We start from the raw sequence: 21,073 nt of genomic DNA on the forward strand, positions 1-21,073 counted from the left end.
TAGTAGCTGCAACGTTTACTACCTCACTTGAGGTATTACTAACTTTTTCGTATTCTTGTTAGTAAAGAGTTGAAATGTTGAGTAGTTGAAGGTATTGAAATACAAATTCTATACTTGATCACGGTCTCTCTCTTCACCAAGCCCAGGGGTGGTTCATGACCCTTATATATATATATATATATATATATATATATATATATATATATATATATATATATATATATATATATATATATATATATATATATATTATTCGAAGGTCGTTATTCGAAGGTCGCAGGTTCGGTCCCTGCCCACGGCAAAGTTATTTTTTCACCCACTTTTCTTTCTTCACGTTTACATTACAATTTGGTCTAATACCTTTCCCTATACTTTCCTCTTGGCATTATTGTCTGTTAGATCTCATTATTATTGTGTCAAAACACGCAAACACGAGCCCTTAATTATACACTTCTTTCCCTTATATATATATATATATATATATATATATATATATATATATATATATATATATATATATATATATAGGCACCATGTGTAAAAAACAGAAAATATTCTATAGGTGTAAATTTTCACAGCTGTACATTTGCATAACTCTAAGCTAACAGGCCCTAAGCCGTAACTTTGTGGCTGCCCATTGTGTTTCATGTTGATTAACCGAAATTGTTCGCTGAATGATAATATTTCGGTTGCAGTTGAAGGTAGCAATTTCACATTAACAGCAGATGTGCGCATCAGATAGTCCAAAGTAACAATCATATCAATTATCCGCTCCGGATACTACTAAATAAACAGAGCAATATGTAACAAAGTAACCATGCACAATGCGTTTCACTATAAATGTGGTGGATATCATTTAATTTGTTATCACACAAAGTGCCATGCGCTCTGCAGCAATACAGTGGGAAGAGACCAATAACACTGATAAAAGAAAAAGAATGTAACAAGCTTTGGTTAGAAAACAGTAGATGAAAGGGTGCATCAGGTACAGTAAAAGATAAATACAGTAAAGACAGCACACTAGAAACCATACACTAAAAGAGAGATGTAACATAAAATCATACGTCATCTTCAGTTGCGTAGCCAGGGAGGACATTTCCAAATACACAAACTCCAGAGCAAAAATATATGAAGTATGACTGAAACCCCTCTCCTAAAAAAACATTGGCTACGCTACTAGTAGTTTAGATTCAGCCCGTGACAAAAAGCTGTCTAAGATGACAATTTGGACATCATTCAACAATCATAATTTCAGGCCGTAGCATCAGCTCAGCACCAAAATATAGGTCAAGAACTTGAGGTGATGGAAGATTGAAGGGCTGTACAAGTTTTTGCTCGTCTGTATTGTCGACAACATACGACCAGCGGTGACGATCGAATCTGACTGTCATGAGCACATCTACAAGCAGGAAAAGGCTTCCGCAGTAAATATACAGCCTTCTTATTTGGCCAAAAAGTGGCAGCTGTTGCTTCTCTAGGATGACTACATCGAACTTTTTGAAAACCAAGTTTTCCACCTCGGCAGAACCAACTTCCCACACTGGAATGCCAGGAGAGACAACTTTGCGCATGTATGAGCACAAGTCTTCTAGCTTCAGCTGCCTGGATCTTTTAGTCTGTATGCCACGGTCCACTTCTAAGTTGGAAAATTCGAAACTCTGCAGCAACTGGTGTCTTTCTGCGATAGACTTGCATATATTTCGAAAGTTTTGGTTGCGCTGTGCAATAGTTTTCATGTACTGGTGTTTGGCTTCATATCGCATGCACCAGTATTGCTTTAGTGGACCAAGTTCACTGATGAGCCGAGGGTAATGAATCAAGAAATGCAGTTTGGGTATTATTGCACCAGGGTAGAGAGCAGCAAATGAAGATAAAAAAAATCGTATTTCATCTTGCAGATATGCCAAATGGTCGTGAGGAATCTTGTCGGCAAATGTTATATCTGCAATGCTTCTCAGAAGTAGGTACACTTCCCAGTGCTCATTTTGTTTAGGAACAATATCTGCAAACATAAGAGAAAAAAATCTGAATAGGCACCACTTTTGAGAAGCTGTTCCCTTGTATGCACTTTGCCCATTAAGAAAGGATTTCACGACTTCTTCCGGTTTGTTCTTTTTGTCGTGAGCACCAAAAACGAATGTGCGGATACGATCAAGGTCTGAGTGCCTAATTACTCCAGAACGAAGCAGGCCTTGCAAAATGTGCCTTAATACATGTGGAATGGCTCCCTCCAGCACATCGTGCATCAAGTCCGGAGGCAGTTGCACTGTCACATCAAAATAGGCAACATCTGTGAGTGGAGATTCATCTTTAACGCCGTACAGTGCTGTGCCTAGCTGCCTATTTATTTTAGCACTTGCAACGTGGTTTTGGTGCAAGGGCAGATTTCGAACCTGAACATCACTCTCGTGAAAGGCAGTGTTGAACGCCGAGTTTGGTGAAGTACAAAATCTGCATGGACGACCACGGCTGAAAGAACACGTGAATCCGCCAAGTCGATTCATTGAAAGGTTATCACCGGAAAAGGCAACAAGAATCGCTCTCACCTTTACCGCAACAGAGTTCTTCCACAGAGTGAAACCAGTCATCCATAAAGCTGATACGTCATCTACAACTGGCTTCAAAATAACATTGATTCCGTGCTTGATGACAAGTCTATATGGTGCAACTAAAACTACATGGATAGAGCTGAGCTGTGATCTGTATTTGGCATGGATGTTTACCACGCTGAAATACACGACAAGGATTTTGTGAACACCCCGCTTTGACCCCAGCGGATTCACTATCTCCACTTCGTCGCTGTACAACACAAAAAAAAGCGTATACTGCGCGCCATCCTCGAGTAGTGCATGCAACTTTTCTTTGTATATGCAGCCATCCCTAAAATTATGCAGCGTTGGTGAAGGCGCTCCTGTTGAGAAATCTAGCTCTATGTGGTCGCGGAAGTTCTCAGAGGACATAAGATTTCGCATGACACCACTTATAGGAACAAACTGAAAAGTCTCACCAGCACCAAGATCACGCACTTCAGGCTTTACGTAGGGCAGGTGACGCTTGGCGAATTGCTCTCGCTTATATTTACTACTTGCTGCTTGAAAAATATCCTCTAAGAATTCACCAGCGAGTAACTTGCGCAGTTCGATTCCTGCCGACTCCATCGCGATGTTATTTTCAATGACAGAAGCGAATGTCCGAATTATGTCGAGAAAGGTAATCTTGAAGTCATTGAAAACACTTTCTGCCGTAGAGTGCGGTAGCTTGTGCACTTCTGCAACACGAAAAAAAAGTAAGCACAGCTGTTTTTTTATTTTCAGCACGAAGTCGTTGATTGTGGTCACTCGAGCAGTGGGAACAGAGACCGCATCGCATTCCGTGTTGATCATGTTCGACGAGCAACCAGATGAAAACATTTCACTGTGATCACCCACTGTGTCGTGCGCAGCGCAGCTTGTTGTGGCACGCACCGGTGGTTCTTCGAGGACTGTTGGTTCAACACCGGCTTCCTCTGCGTCATCCATGTCCATATATCGTCTGTGCACACGGTAAATGTGCCTTCGATAAGATTCGAACTCACTGTAGGTTTTCGCACACCCATCCACACCGCACATGATAGAAAATCTATTGTCGTGGCGATGGTCTCTTATGTGCCAGACGACTTTGCAGAGCTTCGTGGACGAGAACGCACATCTTGGGCATGAGTGTAACATGTTCACTCGCGGCAGTATTTGCGTACAGCCGCTGGGCGGTATTCTGGACTAAGTACGCCGACGGCTCACCATGATTACAGGTAGCTACATGGCAGACGTAACTGCAGTTCTATCCGTAGTTTTCACCAGCCGAACTGGGCCAGCATGGCTTACCATTTAGGACCAAAAAGTTGACAAGACGGCGGAGGGCGAAAAACATGAACCGGCAACACGTGGAAGCTCCGCATTCTTTGAGGGTTTTTGCACGGCCGGGCTAGACTGCACCTGGAAGGCGGGCGTCGTGGAGGAAGGGGGGGGGGGGTGGGTGGCAAGGGTGAGATATTTTCACTGACAATAAGGATAAGGAGTAGTTGCCTTTACACGGGAATTCATGTGCCGTCTTAGCTGCGGGTAGCGAGAGGGTACACATTCCTACACGTGTCTAGCAGCGCCGTGAATATTGGTCGATGCAGAAACGGTTTCTTTCAAAATCAAGTTCAAGATCTAGTGAAGGATTCGACGAAACACCGTCTGGCGAGGGGCATACGTGTCTTGCAAATAAACAAACACTCGCCAAATTTGCAACGATATACGTTGCAATTAGCGAGCGTTTGTTTATTTGCAAAACAAGTTCAAGATTTGAAAAAGCCACGCTAAACTGGATGGACATGCTTTTCGTGGAAGTACACTGTGCAGGTGGATTTCTTGGACCTGCCCTTCATCGTGCCCGAAATACAGGCTGCCCGTAGGGAAAGCGCATGGGTTGGTTTACTTCATGCCACGCACGTGCTTATTGTGACATTTCATTCGTAGGGCAAGTATTGAACTTCCTGAGAAGCTACGGCAACATAAGAGCGATGTCCCCAAGTTCCAGTGACAAAGAGTACGTTCGCGGACCACGGCATCTATTTTCACAATGCCGGCGTCGTCGAACAAGATGCAGCTTATTTAAACAGGTTTTCGCGAAATCCTGGCCTATCCAAGACAGTCAGTCAGTCAACAAACTTTTTACACATTCCCCTGAGGAGCTGACGTCTTTCAAGACGGCTGGTCGGCTGCGGGCGGCACCCACGTCGGTACAGGAAGGGCATGCCCCTTTCGCAAGGAGACAGCCAGTAACTTCAACCGGCTTAAGGTGCGCTGCTAATCGAGTGCGCTCAATATAATTTCGCTCATCATGAAGAATAGGCACGACCCCACGGCAGGAAGAAAAAGTACGCGAATCGTGGAATTTTTTCTTGCAGCTAAAAAAAAAGAAGAAAAGAAGTGGATATTTCAAGGGCTAGTTTTTCTTTGTTAGTCTTGATATTGCACCTAAGAACAACAAAACAAAACATTTGTTTACTCCTTACTTTGATTGGCGTCCCTCTGTTTCAAGTAAAGTCCATTAATTAAAGGACTGCACAGCAAGCATAACCGCAATTAGTCTCCTAACCATGGTTATAGAAATTAAACGGGTGATTCCACGGGAGATAAGGTAATAAACCGAACTGAAGTGAGATCGACAGGAATCTGAAAAGGATGTATCACATTTGATTGAGTATTTCATATTTTATGTATATAGCACCAAGCAGCCCGAAAAGGAACCCAGTTTTCTTTTAAACTGCATAATTTATGGGATCAAAAATATGGAACATATTCAATGCGGGGGACCAATTTCATCACCCGTCGTTCTCGACAGGTGATGAGGGTGTTATAAGCAAACATTACCGTTGAATTTTTTGTGTGAAATGTATGCGACAGAAACAGTAAAGTAACATTTATGAAACGTACTTGTAAAGCGAAGGAAACTATTTTTGAAAAATTTCTGAATATGCAACACTAAGTATAAATTGTTGTTGGGCGATTTGATTTAACGTCAGTAGGGTACATAATACCGCAAACTTGGAAAAAACACAGATTCTAGTAAATAAGTAGGAGGGAGCAGAAAGGTCGTGCGATAAACTTCTTTGTTTATTTGAAAGAACAGGCCACCAGATTACAAATCTCTGCGAATGCGTGCGTCAAAATCGGTAAACACTGGTCACATTCGCGTGTCAGAAAGCTGCAGCTCGTTTTGGTAAAGTAAAATAGTCGTATCAATAATGTAAGCTGTGCCTCTTTTCTTAATGTCAAACGCCCCCAATAGCTCGCACTAATGTTTCGTTGCTTCTGCCTATTATCTTGACCTCGCGAAGCCGAGGATCACATCTGCAGGCTATACCATGCGCAGGTAAATACGCATTTCTTTTATTCTTTAGAGATAAAGGATGCTCCCGAGTCGGTCGTTGAGACAGCGTCCTGTTTGGCCTACGTACGTATTCCCACACGACAGCGGTATTTATGCAACCGTCACGCATTTCACATAAGGTATGGTGTGCTTCTTCAGGCATCCAGGCATTTCTGTCAACGTGGCTGACCCACGGACACCGTCCAGCCAACTTGTGTGGTGCCGAGATTACGCCCACGTACCATGCTTATTCCAGCTCACAATCATCAAAAGGTAGCAAAGGTTTGCTTTTGCGTCCACGTCTGGTGATGATGTAAAAATTTGAACGACTCTCGAGTGCAACGATCCCGGCGGCGATACCAAATGTTTGTTTTGTCGAGAAGTGGGTGACACGTGTTATTGGTACCTACTTTACACAGTGTTTAGACTTGAGTGAATAGCCGTTTGTAGAAGAATTATTAAGATGCTCGCTTAGCCGAATGTTTACACACCGACACCAACTCGAACAATCAGCCATTTTTACACACCAACCCGGTTGCCCCACGTACACCCACCTCAGTTGTCTATTGGCACAATGGTCACAGTAACTTAGAGTGGTCTAGAGTGGCTATAGACCACTCTGGGCTCCGTGTTTCGGAGCACAAACCGAGATCTCAACCAAAAAGTGTCACTTTTTTTGGTCTAGTGAAATATGCCGATGGAATATGCATGCCGATTCGACGCTGCAGTGTACTGGTTTAATATGGCAGACAGTGTGCCATCTTAAGAAGCGGAGGTTGGGAATACTTTCTAAGAAGAATAATAAAACATTAATTGGACAACTGCAGATCGAGAAGACATACGCGCCCGATATGTTTGAACTCTTTAGTGTGATTCAGCGGTCCTCTGGATACCATTCAATTGTACGATATGCCGGGGCCATCCTGATTAAATGCGTCGCAGTGGTCTAGCTAAACTATATATGGTCATATCTCCGACGAGCTTTGTAAAGGCAGCCACCCGCCCCATTATTCTGTCAACTAACATGATTTTAATTAGAACTAACAGACAATGACTCCAAGAAATATATAGAGGGTGTTATTAGAAGTAATTGCAATGTACATGTAAAGAAAGAAAATGGCATGGAAAGATAGCAGTCCGCTGGTAGGGACCAAACCTGTGACCTTCGAATAACGCATGCGATGCTCCAGAGCAGGGGTTCGCAACCTGCGGCCCGCGAGGCACTACTATATATGTGGCCCCGGCAGGACGTCCACCCCCCCCTCTCCTTCTAACCTTATTTCTTCGTATACTTAAAGGACCAGGCAGTTTTGGCCTAAAATGCAATTTTTTTAGTAACCAATGTTTAATTGGAACCTCATGACGCGTGCTTAAAATAAACATGATTTTACAGTTTTTTTACATTATCCCTTTGCTCGCAAAGCCCCCCCCCCCCCTTCCATTTGGCCCGTCGCTGTGCCAACTTCTGCTCTAGAGCATCGCACGTGTCGAAGGTTCGGTCCCTGACTGCGGTAAGTTACCTTTTCGTCCACTTTTATTTCGTCAAACTTACATTGCAATAACTACGAATAACATTCCCTATACTATCTCTGGCATCATTGTCTGTTAGTCCTCATTAATATTCTGTCGAACAAAGAAAAACGAGCCGTTCAGTTTTCACTTCTTTCCTTCAGCCAATGTATGTATATCTTTCCTAACAGAACAACAAGACCTTGAAGCAACAAAAAAAATTTCTCACACAGGTTTTGATAGTGAATATTACCTACATGCAACACAATCACTCCATTAGAGTCTCTCTCGGAGTGAGACCGTGCGGAAGTGACATAATATCGCTTGTAGAATAAATGATGTTGACACCGGTGATTGTTTTGTCACGAACTCAATGGCCACGATAAATGAAATCTTAGCACTTCATTCACGTGCTCGGAGAACATATTCAAGTTCTCATCGAATGGCCGAGAGATAACAGAATTCTTTGCCTACATTATGCTTGAAGCAGTTTGTTTTTACGAGTGGCCTTGAAAACTGTGTCTCACACCTTTCAAAACAACACGTGGGGAGCTGCATCACACTATCTGAAATAACACAACCGCTGCTTAATTAGTATTGAGCGAAGTGGTAGCTGCACATGACTTCTGTCGTCGTAAATTCACGTTAAAACGGACGTGGCATCTGCCTACACGAGCGAGTCATGCAGCAGAGAATTAATATAAATTAATTAATTTGTGCGCTCGATGCACACAAATTGAATTGAGTTAGCTTCTTTGTGGTGGTCTTACTTATTTGTACCAATGTCCATCTGGTTAAGCGCATAATTGTAAGCTATATAAACATGGAAGGTGGTGGCGCGTTACAGTGTCGAACGTTAGGGGGGGGGGGGGGGCAGTGGTTTTCAGAATCGGAAAAGAAAGGAAAAGTGAACCCCGCAAATATTTGCCGCCAACTGCGACACCTGAGCAGTGGTTCACTGGGGAAGGGGGATAATAGACTAGAGTGGAGAGATGAAATGGGAATAAGAAAGCGAGAGAAGAGACCAGGAAAAAAAAAGGGGGGGGAGAACTTGTTCTCTTTTCATGCCCTTCTACTCACTCGCTGTCCCCAACTGGACCGGCATAATGAATAAAATGTTCTTTATTACCTTCGCATGCCAGCTACAGGTTTCAGACAGGACAAATTTCCGCTGCACAGAGCCAAATGGTCTTCAAGATTCAAAATTTTAACAACAGACAGCGTCGTTGTGATAGTTACCTTCAGGAGGCGCTGATTACTGAAACGCGGCAGGGGGCGCACACATCGACGGAAGCTGAGCCAGGCTAGGGTGGCTAGCCAGGCAAAGAGCAGGTTGTCGCAGTGTGAACGTGTCAGCAGCTTTCCTCCCGCGCCCACGTGCTTGTGTATTCATGGAGCCGCCGGAATTCCAATATTTGGTGTCATTTCAAGGCCGCAAGAAGATTATTTCTGCTCGTGGACCGACGGAGGCGGACATTTTGGAAGCCTTGAAGACGACAGACTTTGGCCATTCTTTGCAAGCATGCCGGATTGAGGTATGTTGTCTCTATCCTGAAGTGCATCGAATTGCATTGTGACAGTGGCCCAAACAGTACTGATTATATTCCGTTGTTAGCACGTGCTTCAACAGTTTTACCAAGCATGCGCTCGCGCTTTTCGAAGCGTGGGGCTTTTCTTGCCCTGCTCTCTCACTGGAGCTGTCGGCCCGCGAAGCGTGCACGTGGTCTCGGAGTTGCTGATGGGAGATGTAAACCAGGTTTAATCTCCGCTTCGGCGGCGCGCAACCACCCTTTGCTGGCATTCGCAGTGGTTGTGTTGCGATAATGTAATGGTGCGAATCGGCTATCGGGGTGGTTTTAAAAAAAAAGTGAAGAAATAAGTGTGGCCTCGTAACTGTGGCTCACTTCGGAGGTCAACTCAACAACACTGCACCGAGGATGGGGAAGTGGGAATGACAGATGTAGAGGATGAGAGGTGAAAATGGTAAAAAAAAATGCGCACTCGATCTGTCTCTCGGAGGCACGCACGAACTTTCATTAGCGGAAAGTGGGGCAGCGCGCTTGGTCATCCAGTTATCGAGCAGGCAATGCACCAAGACACGGCGTTGGTAAGATGAGTGGCCGTCGCTGAGTTCGTTTCCTGGTGTTCAAATTGAGCGAGATTGTTCACGAATAAAGGCATAGCTAGGATGTTAAGAGGTTAGGTATGTAAGGAGATCAGCAAAAAAAAGTAAGACTTTTGTACCGCACGTAAAACATGAAATCAATAAAATTGGACTACAAGAAAGACTTATTATCAATTTCGAAGGACATGGAATAGGCTAATTTCTGTGGTTACTGCATGTATCTTCCATAGTGAAAATAGCGTGGGTGCAGAAGCTGCTTGTTAGCATCGGCATGCGCAGGGTTCCCCTCTGAAGAGGGGGGCTGGGTGAAGGTTGCACGCCGGGCACGTTCTCTCCCCCCACCCCGAAATTTTTTTTCGCTCTGCCTACACAGAACAAAATGAACGTTTACCTGCCCGGTACCCACTATAGATCAGAAACGTGCCCTCCCCTCTGAAAAAGATATCTGCATACTACCCTGGCTGACTTTGCGCTGCCTTCTGAAACTCAGCACCCCTCTCCCTATTGTGTCAATGAGTGGGGCAAACATGGCGACCCCCTTCTACGTCTTAATTGACAATAGGGTGAGGGGCGGGGGGACCGCCAGCTGTGCTCCCAGGTATGCTCGTCAGAAACTGAAAATTCTCAAAGCTAGCGTAAAGTGTTGTGTGTGTGTGTGTGTGTGTGTGTGTGTGTGTGTGTGTGTGTGTGTGTGTGTGTGTGTGTGTGTGTGTGTGTGTGTGTGTGTGTGTGTGTGCGTGTGTGTGTGTGTGTGTGCGTGCGTGTGTGTGTGCGTGCGTGTGTGTGCGTGCGTGTGTGTGTGTGTGTGTGTGTGTGCGTGCGTGTGTGTGCGTGCGTGTGTGTGCGCGTGCGTGCGTGTGCGTGTGTGTATGTGTGCGTGCGTGCGTGCGTGCGTGCGTGCGCGCGCAGTCTTGTGTTCTGGATGCTTGTTCACCAATGCTGTACGTTTGCCCCACGGTCGGCATTTCTGTCTCGCAGGTGTCGTTAGGTGTGTTTAATGCTTTGTATTCTTTGATATATTGTGTTGCTTTGTGTAGTGAAATCATCAATAATTATTAGGTGTGTGAGTATTCAAATTACCAATGGAATAGCGACGGATCCTTTATCTCTATTTAGCTATTTCATTGCCGAAATGTGTGCACTCGAAACATTAATGGGCTATCAACACTGTATTTATTAGCGCATGATTTCGCTTCTGCAAAAAACTATGGTGTTGCCAAGCGGTGGTGTTGGATGTTGAAACACAGTTTGAATTTTAGCCATTTTTGTAAAGGTGATAGCTGCCAGGTAAAGCCAGCTACATAGGTCAGAGAAAGTGTTTCCCAGAAACAGTCTGGAAGATAGAAGTGCAGCATAGCGTTCTTGCAGAGTAATATGAGAAGCACGATCATAAGATCGACTTCGACATCGCTTCTGTTCTTGAAACAGAAAGGAATCTATGAAGGAGGCTCTTGTTCAAATGCTGTTACATTCAGAACACACCTGTAAACATGAACCGGTCGTTAGGAACAATTCCCTCTGTATACGTTCACAGCCTCCGATACGCGAGAGAAAGAGAAAGCAGGGGCCATTGTCAAACAAGACGGGGAGATGCTTCCATGACCAATATAGTCATCTCCTTAGGAAAATACCGAATTGGTTCCGAAACGTCGAGATCTCTACGAACTTGGCTAGAGCCATTTCTAATTTCTAAATTGTGATACACTGTAGAAGAAAAGTTTGACGACAGAGATAACAACAGAGCTAAAAAATTTGCTTCAGCTTAGCGCACGCAAGAAATGCAGCCTAATAATTCCTTCAACGTGCGAAAATATAAGGCTCCATGGTCTATTGAATGAAGACTTGTGCCATTAGCGTATACAGTATTTTATAGATAGCAGATACTGTGAGTGTGGTTTTTCGTTGTAGCACAGTGATTATCTTCTGCTAGTACAGCAATCATTAAATGCTTTTGTTTATTTCTAATTGATGTTATGAAACAGTGAAATTTCACAAGTTTAATTGTCACTATTTCACAAATCTGAACTTACTGATACCGAATGTCCAGACGAGTAATTTACAATGCTCTTTACAATACATACATTAAGGGTTTCTCGACAATACACACGGCATCATGATAATAATAAAAAAAAACAGGACAAGTAAAGTGATTCTAGGGTGCTATTGAATATAACATTGGTAGTCTGCTTACTTCAGGTTCTGTGCCTATTGAGGTAACTTTATGGGAATTTGAACATCACATCTGAATCTCTTTCAGGTATACAACGTCCGACATGATGAATTTGTGGACCCACCAGCTGGCCATGTCTTCTCTGAGAAAGATAAAATCAGGCTTGTGTGCAGTGAAAACTTCTTAATGAGCTGCAGGTCAGTACCTAAATTTCAGGTGCCAAGTTTAATATTGCTTTTGGAAAACTGCATCACTTACTAGCCTCTGTTTTCAGCACAACTGACAAAGTGACAGCAGTGCATGAAGGTAGCCTGCCCAAGACCCTTGAAAGTAATGAGCAGTCACCTAGTCAGCAGCTTGCCTGCTGTGAAAATGATTATAGGCTACCACCTGTGCCCTTAGATATTAAGGATGCGATTGAAAGGACACAACCAGGAAAAGTGTCCAGTCACACTAAATCCCGCATTGTAGGGTGGATTGCAAATCATCTCATGACTATAACAGTGTAAGTATAGGCATGTATTTGCATGTGTTTAATTCAGTACAGGTTTTAAAGTTGCTCTTTTTTACAGCTATCCAGGAAGCCTCTACGAAGCAGCTGCAAAATCTCTCGTGTTGGAATATCCAGTGCTAAGGGACACTATTGGCACAGGCTGGGTAAGCACTAAAGCAATGGCATTCCTATAACTTTATTGGGATGTCATACATGTTGGTGAGCTAGACTGCAGGTGCCCTTCAAGTTATTTTGTTCTTGGAGAGCATTCAAGAAGTTTCAACCCCATATTTATTACATTTGAATAATTGCCATGCATGTTCTTAGAGTCGTTTCATCGAACTCTGATAATGGCAGACATTAACTTGAGGGTTTGATAATAATCATCAACTAGGTGCCCATGGCCAATATATTCATATCATGCATTAATAAAGTTAAAAACTGGCCCTGGTTATAAGCTTTAACACCGGTTTAAGAGGATAAATACAGATGTAATGCATCGCTTCTGGGGATTGAATATTACCACTAATGGTATATGTAGTTTCTAATCACAGCTTGAATAGAGGCTCACACAAGCTCAGTTCTGCGACTGAAATGCCACGATCTTCGCCATGCCGCATGGCTCCAGCACATACATAAAATGCAGGAACCGGAGTTTGGAATGAGCAGATAAAGCTAAAATACAACAGATATGCTGATATTACTAGGAACAGCTAAATTTGCCAGGTATTGTCACCTGAATCTGCTTCTGCCCCATAGCAGGTTAAAAGCAGTGTATCAAGGTTCCCAAAGAATCATTTGCTTCAAAAGTGACCATGTTCAAAGAGGACAGTGTCCACTGTGCGGAAATTTGAAATAATAAAAAAAATTGTTGTTTCCAGGACTCATGGAAAGTCTCCTTGAAATACAAATTCGCATATATGAGGAAGTCTCTGTGCACAGTTCCAGCTGTTCAAGCAGCGAGAGCAGCTTACGGAAAACGCAAAGACTTAGAAGAAAGCACCAATACTAAGCGGCACTGCCATGTGGTAAGTGAAACGTCAAATGGACTGGTACATAGAACTCAACTATGAAGTCACTCTTATTTTATGTGTGAGCTACTGAAGTAAAACATTATTCATGTTTTTAACGATATAACCTCTTCATATCAACACATTAAGAAGCCAGGCAAGTTTTCAGGGCCATATTGACAGTTAAAGTATAGTAAATGCAAAATAAGACAAAATAAATTTGGTAAACAAAAAAATCATCTTATCTCCTATGGAGAACAAAACAACAACTTTCACAGTTTTCATGCAAGGCTCTATTATTTGAGTCAAGATGGTAACGCTCTATCAAACTTCTATGTGTCCCTGTATGTTTAAAACTCGGCGTTTCAGCAAGTGCCGCGGGCATGTTGCTCGATTCCTCATTCTTTTCTTCATTTTGTAGCTAGGTTCCCGACTTGGCTGATTCCATGCTCCTTGGTTAGCAAGTAGTAGATTTATTGCTCGGTATCAGCTTGTTATTGACATCATGCATCATTCCAGCTTTAAATATTGTGTTCTACATTTTGCACCATACTTATCACTGAAAGTGACTGACAATCCTTTGATTCAACTATTAAACTCGCATGAGTACTGAAATAAGTGGACAGGTGAAATCAAACTACTGCAGCTCAGTGAGCATGTGATGTGAAAGCTCCAACCAGCGATAATTAATGCCCTTTCAGTGGCCACCATAAACAATGCCCATATGCTATGCTTGGCTTCAATATCTGTCTGTCCTCTACATTAGAAAAGCTCCTTATTGCTCTTTATTTGTTGACTACACCATGTAACTATACATAAACCAATGTTTTTCCAGAAGCTTTTTAGAGGTGAACATTTTTTTTTGGGGGGGAGGCAAGATACATATTAGGTTCGAAATTTCAAGTTTTCAAACTTTCTTTTTATATGAAAGAACAAGCACTACTAACTAATATCTGGTCAAAGTTTTACATATATGACATACATATAAAGGCAACAACTCTTGTATTCTAACACCGACACCGCAGTTGGCAATATTTAAAATCAGTGTTACCTCTTCAGACTCCTTCTGATATAGGTAGGAGGCGTGGTTCACTGGTTTTACACACACATTTGCGATATGCTGGTTCACAAGGTGTAAATTTGGAAGTGGTGAAGTGCCGAGGTGGTCGACATTGGAGAGAATCATTGTGAGAACTTTGATATTAACATAATTTATGACACACTCGCAGAGCAAGATGGTATCAGTACACACTGCTTCAGTTCTCTTACGTAAGTCAACCCTGTAATTGAGTTCTCTACACATGTCCAGTTCAAAAAAATGCCAACATTCTTCAACTGAGCTAGCAAAAAGTTGAGTTTTCATGTCTGCCTATTTCATGTCATTTGTCGTGATCTTTCACTGTGCAGTACCATCTTTTTTTTGCTGATTAGATTGTAGATCTCTCCCAACATGTCGCTTCTCAGCATGATGAGGCTACAATTAATAGCCATATTGACTACATGGTGAAAGAAATCAAGCGGCCTATTCCTGACATGCAAAAACTCGGTGATTCTATGGAGCAGACAAGACCATCTAGACAGAAGTGGATGAAGGAAATGAGGCCATCAACAGCAGATGTGGTGCTGAAATACCCTGCTTTGGCAAAGGCTGAAATGGTGAGCAGAAACAGCTGTGGTTTTGATCCTGCTGCAGAAATGTATGTGAGAGAACTTAACAATGAGTTTTTTTATGTTATCGATAGTTGCAAATTTGTTGGTGATTCGGTACAATTTTTTTGTCGTTCTAGCTTCATGAGGAGTTCATTGCTCTCACTGGCGTTAACTTAGAAAAAAAGGTCCTGGAATTTATAAACCGGTATGGAGACCGGTGTTTTGAGCTTGCGAAGTGTCGTCGTTGCGCGAAGGAAGCTGTGAAAGCAATTGAAGAAGAAGTCGAGGCACTGGATGGTGACGAAAAGAAATGTACGTGTAGAAGCTTGCCAGCTTTTCCAGTTTTCCCAAATTTCCAAACTTTTATAAGTCATTTTCATAGGAGTATTACTGTCAATGCCCTTATATGTGAAAGTTTGATGTGCCTAAAAATATTTCGTCAACAGATCGCTTTGCCGTTGGCATTGTCGAGTTGCTGCCCATGCTCCTAAAGGAGCAGCCGCGATTTCTGCAGGGACCGGTGAGCTTATTTGCTTTACCTTTTTTTATATCAGCTAGTATACTTTTCATCAGTGATGCTGATTTTATGTATTACTCATTTTACAGGACACCTACCCTGCCCTTTCGCTGAAGGGCAAAAATGCCTCTGAAGCTACAAACATAGTTGCGAGCTTTGAAGGGCTTAGTGTAGAGGTGCTTGATGTAATTGCAGGTATGACGGCGCTTATGGAAATATACTGGATATTCGATGTCAAGTACAGTGGCGCCAACAAAAAAACATTCACTCTACTTGAACATTTCTGTGGCTTGCCGACAAGTGCAAAGCAGATGCCGCTAGTCATACGGCAAATATCATCGCTTGAAAAGGCAACTTAAGTTATGCCTACAGACGTGTGTTATCAATAAATGTTTTCATATAAAAATGCACTGTGTGGCATATTTCATTGCTCCCTGGCTTTTGGAACAATGCATTGTTTTGTTCCTGACAATGTCAGCCGCATAAACCTGTGGTTTTATACGGCCGTTGACACTCAGCAGTGAATTTGGAGGTGTGTTCGTAGTGTCTTTCATGATAATATATTTCGCAGTGTGGAACAGAACCAGGTGTTTTCCAAGAAAAAGTGCTAAATACCATGATGCAATACATTGGCAATTATTCTGATTTTATATGTATAGTGCATATCTATATTATTGGTATATATACCCGCATTTTCGTCGCATTCATTACAGCTACAATGTTCTCGGTAAAATATGGCCATCAGAATAATCAATTCAACTAACCTGGTGTGCACACAATTGTGTATTCGAAGAGTCTGTCGTACCTCCATACCAGCCGTAGCTAGTAAGAACGTAGCATCGATTACTAACATATTAGCTTCGTAACTTTGGAAGAAGGTAGTGGAACTTGCTACTTTTGGGTAGCAACGGCTTGTCACATATGTTACAACCATATTATAGTAATGGGAGTAGTAGTAACTATTGCTACATATGCCGTTACTAACAGGAAGTAGTAATGGCAAGGCCAGTAACAGTTACTACCCTTGTTGTTGCTACCTGCTGTTAGTAACAGCAACGGTAGTAAGGATTCCTACCCTTGCTTTTACTAGCTGCTGCTAGGAACGGCAAGAGTAGTAACAGTGACTACGCTTGCCGTTACTAACTCCCGTTACTAACAGGGTTGTAACATATGTGACAAACTGTTACTACCCAAAAGTAGCAAGTAGCACTACTTTTTTTTTAAGAGTGTACCGCAGACCTGCTTCTTCCCGGCTGGGTGCGGTTCGGGAAGTTGGCGCATTCATGAAGTACATTTGAGTAATGTCTTTAAAGCTCCGTCGCGGGATGCGGCAGATCGGCCTGGACCATGGCCCGGACAGATAGTTCTCGGGCGTGGAGGTCAGCGTTGCTTTCTAATGAGCCGGGATCCACACGAACTCGATGGCTCGTTTCGGAGGGTTGTACTTGGTGAGAACGGCCGTGGGAGAGATCACTCCCCTGTGGAAGCTTCCGTACGCTAACTTGAAATCTGTGACGAGGTCCACAGCCGCTTCTTCCCCAACGAATGCCTCTGTCGTCCTCAAAGACGCGCTGACGATCAGCTTGACGATGGACGCGGCTGCCGCTGTTGCTCGCGTTTCCTGAGCGAGGCGTCCTCGTCCAGCTGTCGCACCTCTTGGCTCGATCCGTCTCTATTCGTCCTCCGCCGGGTCCCCGGGAATGGCGATTGGTTAGAATGGCCTCTTTGCACTGCTCTGGAGGCCCGTCATGGCTCGCAGTGGCTCTATCTGCCGTCCTATTTTTCTTAGGACGGTCCGGCCATGCTCCGTTTGACTATAGGCGTTTGGTTAATAAAAAAAGTGAGCCTCAATCAGCTCCTTTACCGTATTGTGGGCGCTCATTTCCAGCAGTTTCTCTGTGGGCGAGTAAATCGGCAACTAACCAGGCAACAGCGAACAATGCTGTGGCGCACGCAGGCAGGATTGCTAGAGCACCCCGTTCTCAGTTTACGGTTACATCGAATCTAGACCCGGCGGAACATTGTGCCCTTTCTGGAAGACGGAAAGAGGCACAAACTATAGCCGAGACCTCAAAGAAGGCACCTTCCATTCCACAAACATTCCTTGAGCGATGGGAGATTTTGTTCTCCACTCAGCTCGCACTGACGGCCAGGATTTGCGGGAGACATAACGGTCCCCACGGGATCCCCTCGGTCTGCTACCTGCGCGTACTGTTATCGAATTTTAACAAAGTTTATTTTCTCGCTTGGCTTCAAAATGGCGAATTACCCACAATGCACTGCGCCACCCTTTATTGTGGAGGCGCCCTATAGGCCAGTAACATGCATGCATGTGAGAAGGCGTTCGTTGCCCAGAGCAAATTCGGAAAAGTTTCATGCACTAAGTGTTTGAAGTACGCACTAGGAACATGATGTCGCTATCGCGTTCAACTCCTGAAGGCGAAGCTTTAAGGTCCCTTAATTTGTATTCGCACTTCTAGTGACTGAGCAGCTCGCTCACACGTGACGCTCAAGATAATGCCGTGCTTAACGGTGACACATTACGAAGCATTAATAATAAAAGAAAGAGCCACCCGCATTTCGCCACGGGAGAAACTCGAGTAAATGCGTCGCATAATGGTGGGGGTATCGCATGAATGTTGCGTAATGGGGTATAGTTTGGGAATGCATAATTGATATTAAATGCGAAGCATTTCTTAGCGAACTTCGGCGACTTTCAGAGTATCTATCTATCTATCTATCTATCTATCTATCTATCCGCTTACGTTTGGGTGCTCTCGTGGTCACCCCCTTAACTTGGCGTGAACCAAAATTAGCATGAGAGGGCGAGCTGGTTTGACAACTTTAAGACGCGCTGGTCATGGCATGCATAATGTCACAATCCCGTCGCGCAGGTCGTAAAACACTTCCCACCAGGCAGTGGCACATACACATGGGCGGGTATGTGCCGCTGGTATGCGGGTATCTGGCACAGATTATTGACACTTGGTATCTACCCAGGAACGACGAGAACGCACATGGGCAATATAAGCGTTAAGAAATACCCGGCATCGGTAGCGTCGACCCAACAAATGCAAAGAATAAATGTCAGGGTCCCAGCTGGAATTGAACCGAAGCATTCTGCGTGGCAATGAAACATTTTACCACAGAGCTAAGCTAGGTCTCGGAACTACTATTCAAATAGACGCTAATCTTCGTGAAACGTCAATACTGGTTGTAGAACTGCCTACCCAATCTTAAAAAACATTACATGTGTACTCCTTTGATACAGCCGCCACCGCGGGCTAACGTCACTTGCGGTTAGTTGCCTTGCGCTGAAGTTGATTTATGTAGCAGTGTCTAGGGCCAGCATCCTCGCGAGCATCAGCGCTTCATATCAGCTTCTGGTGTTGCTAATACGCATGTTCCAGTTGGCATCGTTGCGCAAGTGCAAACAACTGGTTGTACAAACATCTGCAACTCTTCAACATATGTCTGTGTGTGCAACATTTGTACTAGTATTTTGCGCCATTTCATGACGTGTCACATAATAAAAAAATTGCAACAGGGTCAGCTTCCCTTGGCATGCTTCACATAACGGCGATTCCCGGATACATGGGATCTGCCGAATTTTTTTCGTCTTTATTATCCTTATTTATTGAATGACAGAGAAGCGTTGCCTTCAGAGAGTGGTGGGACGCTGATGTTGGGTAGTGCCTCACTAAACGGTTGAAGGTATATACTGTTGCTTCCATCGCATCTACTCGAGCCAAGCAAAGCGACAGTTGGCACAAGACGAGAGCATGCGCAGTCAAGGTGTAGACGACACCGCCGAAGTCGGATTTGCGAGTAGGTGCGACAAATGTTCCGCATTTAAAAAATGACAACCTTGACTTAACATTGCATATTTCTGGCACCGCGCCGCAATGTGTCTGCGCGAACGAAGCGCCCGACACAGTTTAGTTGGGCGCGAACTGTGGGCTTTTCAGGCATGTAGACAATACTGGCATGTAAGATGTAGCTAATGGTCAGACCTTACGTAACGTCGGCACTTACTTTAGAGCAGTGATGAGTGCCCGGTCATATGATGCGCGTCGTCGGCGTATGTGAGCAACGTTTGACTGACTTGCCAATAGGAGCGAGGTAAGACGTCGGGTGTCCGCGTTCACCGCCATCAGATTCGCACCGCTTGGATTTAACCTCACGAAGCCACACATGCGCCGCCCATTGACGAAGACAGTCTGCCGAGCGACGAAAGGTCGTCGCTTCCGCCATGGCGTCGCTTTGTGGCAGGCTGTCGTTGGAATGCGCCAAGGAAAGATCAGCCAAGACGTTAAGACCGACTATTGTACATATGTCCCCGCAGGTGGCGTCGTGGGTGAATCAGAACTTCCTTTTGGCCGAGGAGCTGCAGTACCAGGACTCCTTCAGGGTGAGCTTCCTCGCACTGCGATGCCTGAAGCCGATCACCATCGACGTGCAGACTAGCGGGGAGGTAAGCACCAAGGGCTATCGGTCTCTTCTTAGATAGGAAGGAAGCCATGGTTGGCCTATGCATATCGCAGATGCCTGTTAGACAGCAGATGTTTTTTCAAACAAAAACTGACATTCCAGGCAGCAATAGAGAGAAATACGAAAGCGTACGATGTTACAAAACACTCGCTAAATTACTCTAACCTTCTCCGTCGATTATCGCACCCGCTTTCTGCATCTAACCCACTATTGCTGCACAAACCCCGGGAATGCCACGCGATGACGTCGTTGGTGCCGCCCTAACCGTCCCATCACGACATTGCTGACGGTCTGGCCGAATCTCGCAGTGCCTCGACAGGTCTCGCAAGATACCGCCAAGGTTAATGATCACTTACAAACAATAAAGCAAGCAGAAAAAAGTGTTGCACACTCGGCGCTGTTATAAACCGATAAGAGTGTTAGTCAGCGGCACTTATAGGTTTGCATGCACACATGTGTACCCCCATTAAGCCGACGACCGCCGCCGTAGCTCAGCAGTTGGTAGAGCGTCGGACGCGTTATTCGCAGGTTCGCTCAGTGGCATGTTATCTTTTCATCCTCTCTTCCTGCTTCACGTTTAACATATCCCTTATACATTTCATGGCATCACTGTCCGTTAGTGCTCACTAATAAAGAAAAACGACCTTCAGCATACCACCAAGTTTCTTGACTACAACGGCGACAAGTGTTCTTCATAACTGCTGATGTACAGGTGAGCATCGAGACGGGCCTGATGGACGTGGCTGCCGACATGGTGCAGTCGCTAGCCGCGTACCTGGAGATCGAGGATCTCGAGTCGAGGGCCCACTTCCCTGACGAGTATGAACGTCTGGGATCCTTGGTCGACAAGGTGGGCGCGTATTTGCCGCCCGCCTACTGCCACTATAAGCATGCGTTGGAACATTCTCATTGTGACTGCGTATATATGCGTTGTTGATGACTGCTTTGCCGTTTTTCTACGAATAGTTGTACATCACTGACAGATTCGCACTACATTAGTACATTTTGATTTCATCCTCTATTATCACTTGACGCCAAACGTCGGCATGAATTGGAACCAGATAAATATTTTTTTATAAAACGCTCCCTTTGTTTGGAGAAAATTTTATAAGAGCGGTTAGCTGGGCCAGTTGGTACGTGTCAACAACAACAACAACAACAACAACAACAACAACAACAACAATGGGGGCTCAACTTGTCATAACCAAGACGT

General features: G+C 44.2%; 2 protein-coding genes across 2 annotated transcripts in view; both read left to right on the top strand.

Annotated features, from left to right (window-relative positions):
- LOC119181914 (BBSome complex member BBS2) overlaps positions 1–21,073 on the top strand; it is a 163,729-nt gene that overhangs the window by 95,130 nt on the left and 47,526 nt on the right. Inside the window, exons 11-12 of the mRNA XM_075876066.1 lie at positions 19,715–19,843; positions 20,573–20,710. Of these exons, the coding sequence (XP_075732181.1) occupies positions 19,715–19,843; positions 20,573–20,710 (267 nt within the window). The remainder of the gene's footprint in view (positions 1–19,714; positions 19,844–20,572; positions 20,711–21,073) is intronic.
- LOC142774906 (sterile alpha motif domain-containing protein 3-like) lies at positions 4,361–15,777 on the top strand. The gene is made up of 9 exons (XM_075876071.1): positions 4,361–8,939; positions 11,787–11,896; positions 11,974–12,204; positions 12,272–12,356; positions 13,074–13,220; positions 14,634–14,858; positions 14,990–15,164; positions 15,299–15,372; positions 15,459–15,777. The coding sequence occupies exons 1-9, from the start codon at positions 8,796–8,798 to the stop codon at positions 15,726–15,728; spliced, it is 1,461 nt and encodes a 486-aa protein (XP_075732186.1). The 5' UTR covers positions 4,361–8,795; the 3' UTR covers positions 15,729–15,777.

The sequence above is a fragment of the Rhipicephalus microplus genome, chromosome 10 (assembly GCF_043290135.1).
Source record: "Rhipicephalus microplus isolate Deutch F79 chromosome 10, USDA_Rmic, whole genome shotgun sequence".
Classification (NCBI taxonomy): domain Eukaryota; kingdom Metazoa; phylum Arthropoda; class Arachnida; order Ixodida; family Ixodidae; genus Rhipicephalus; species Rhipicephalus microplus.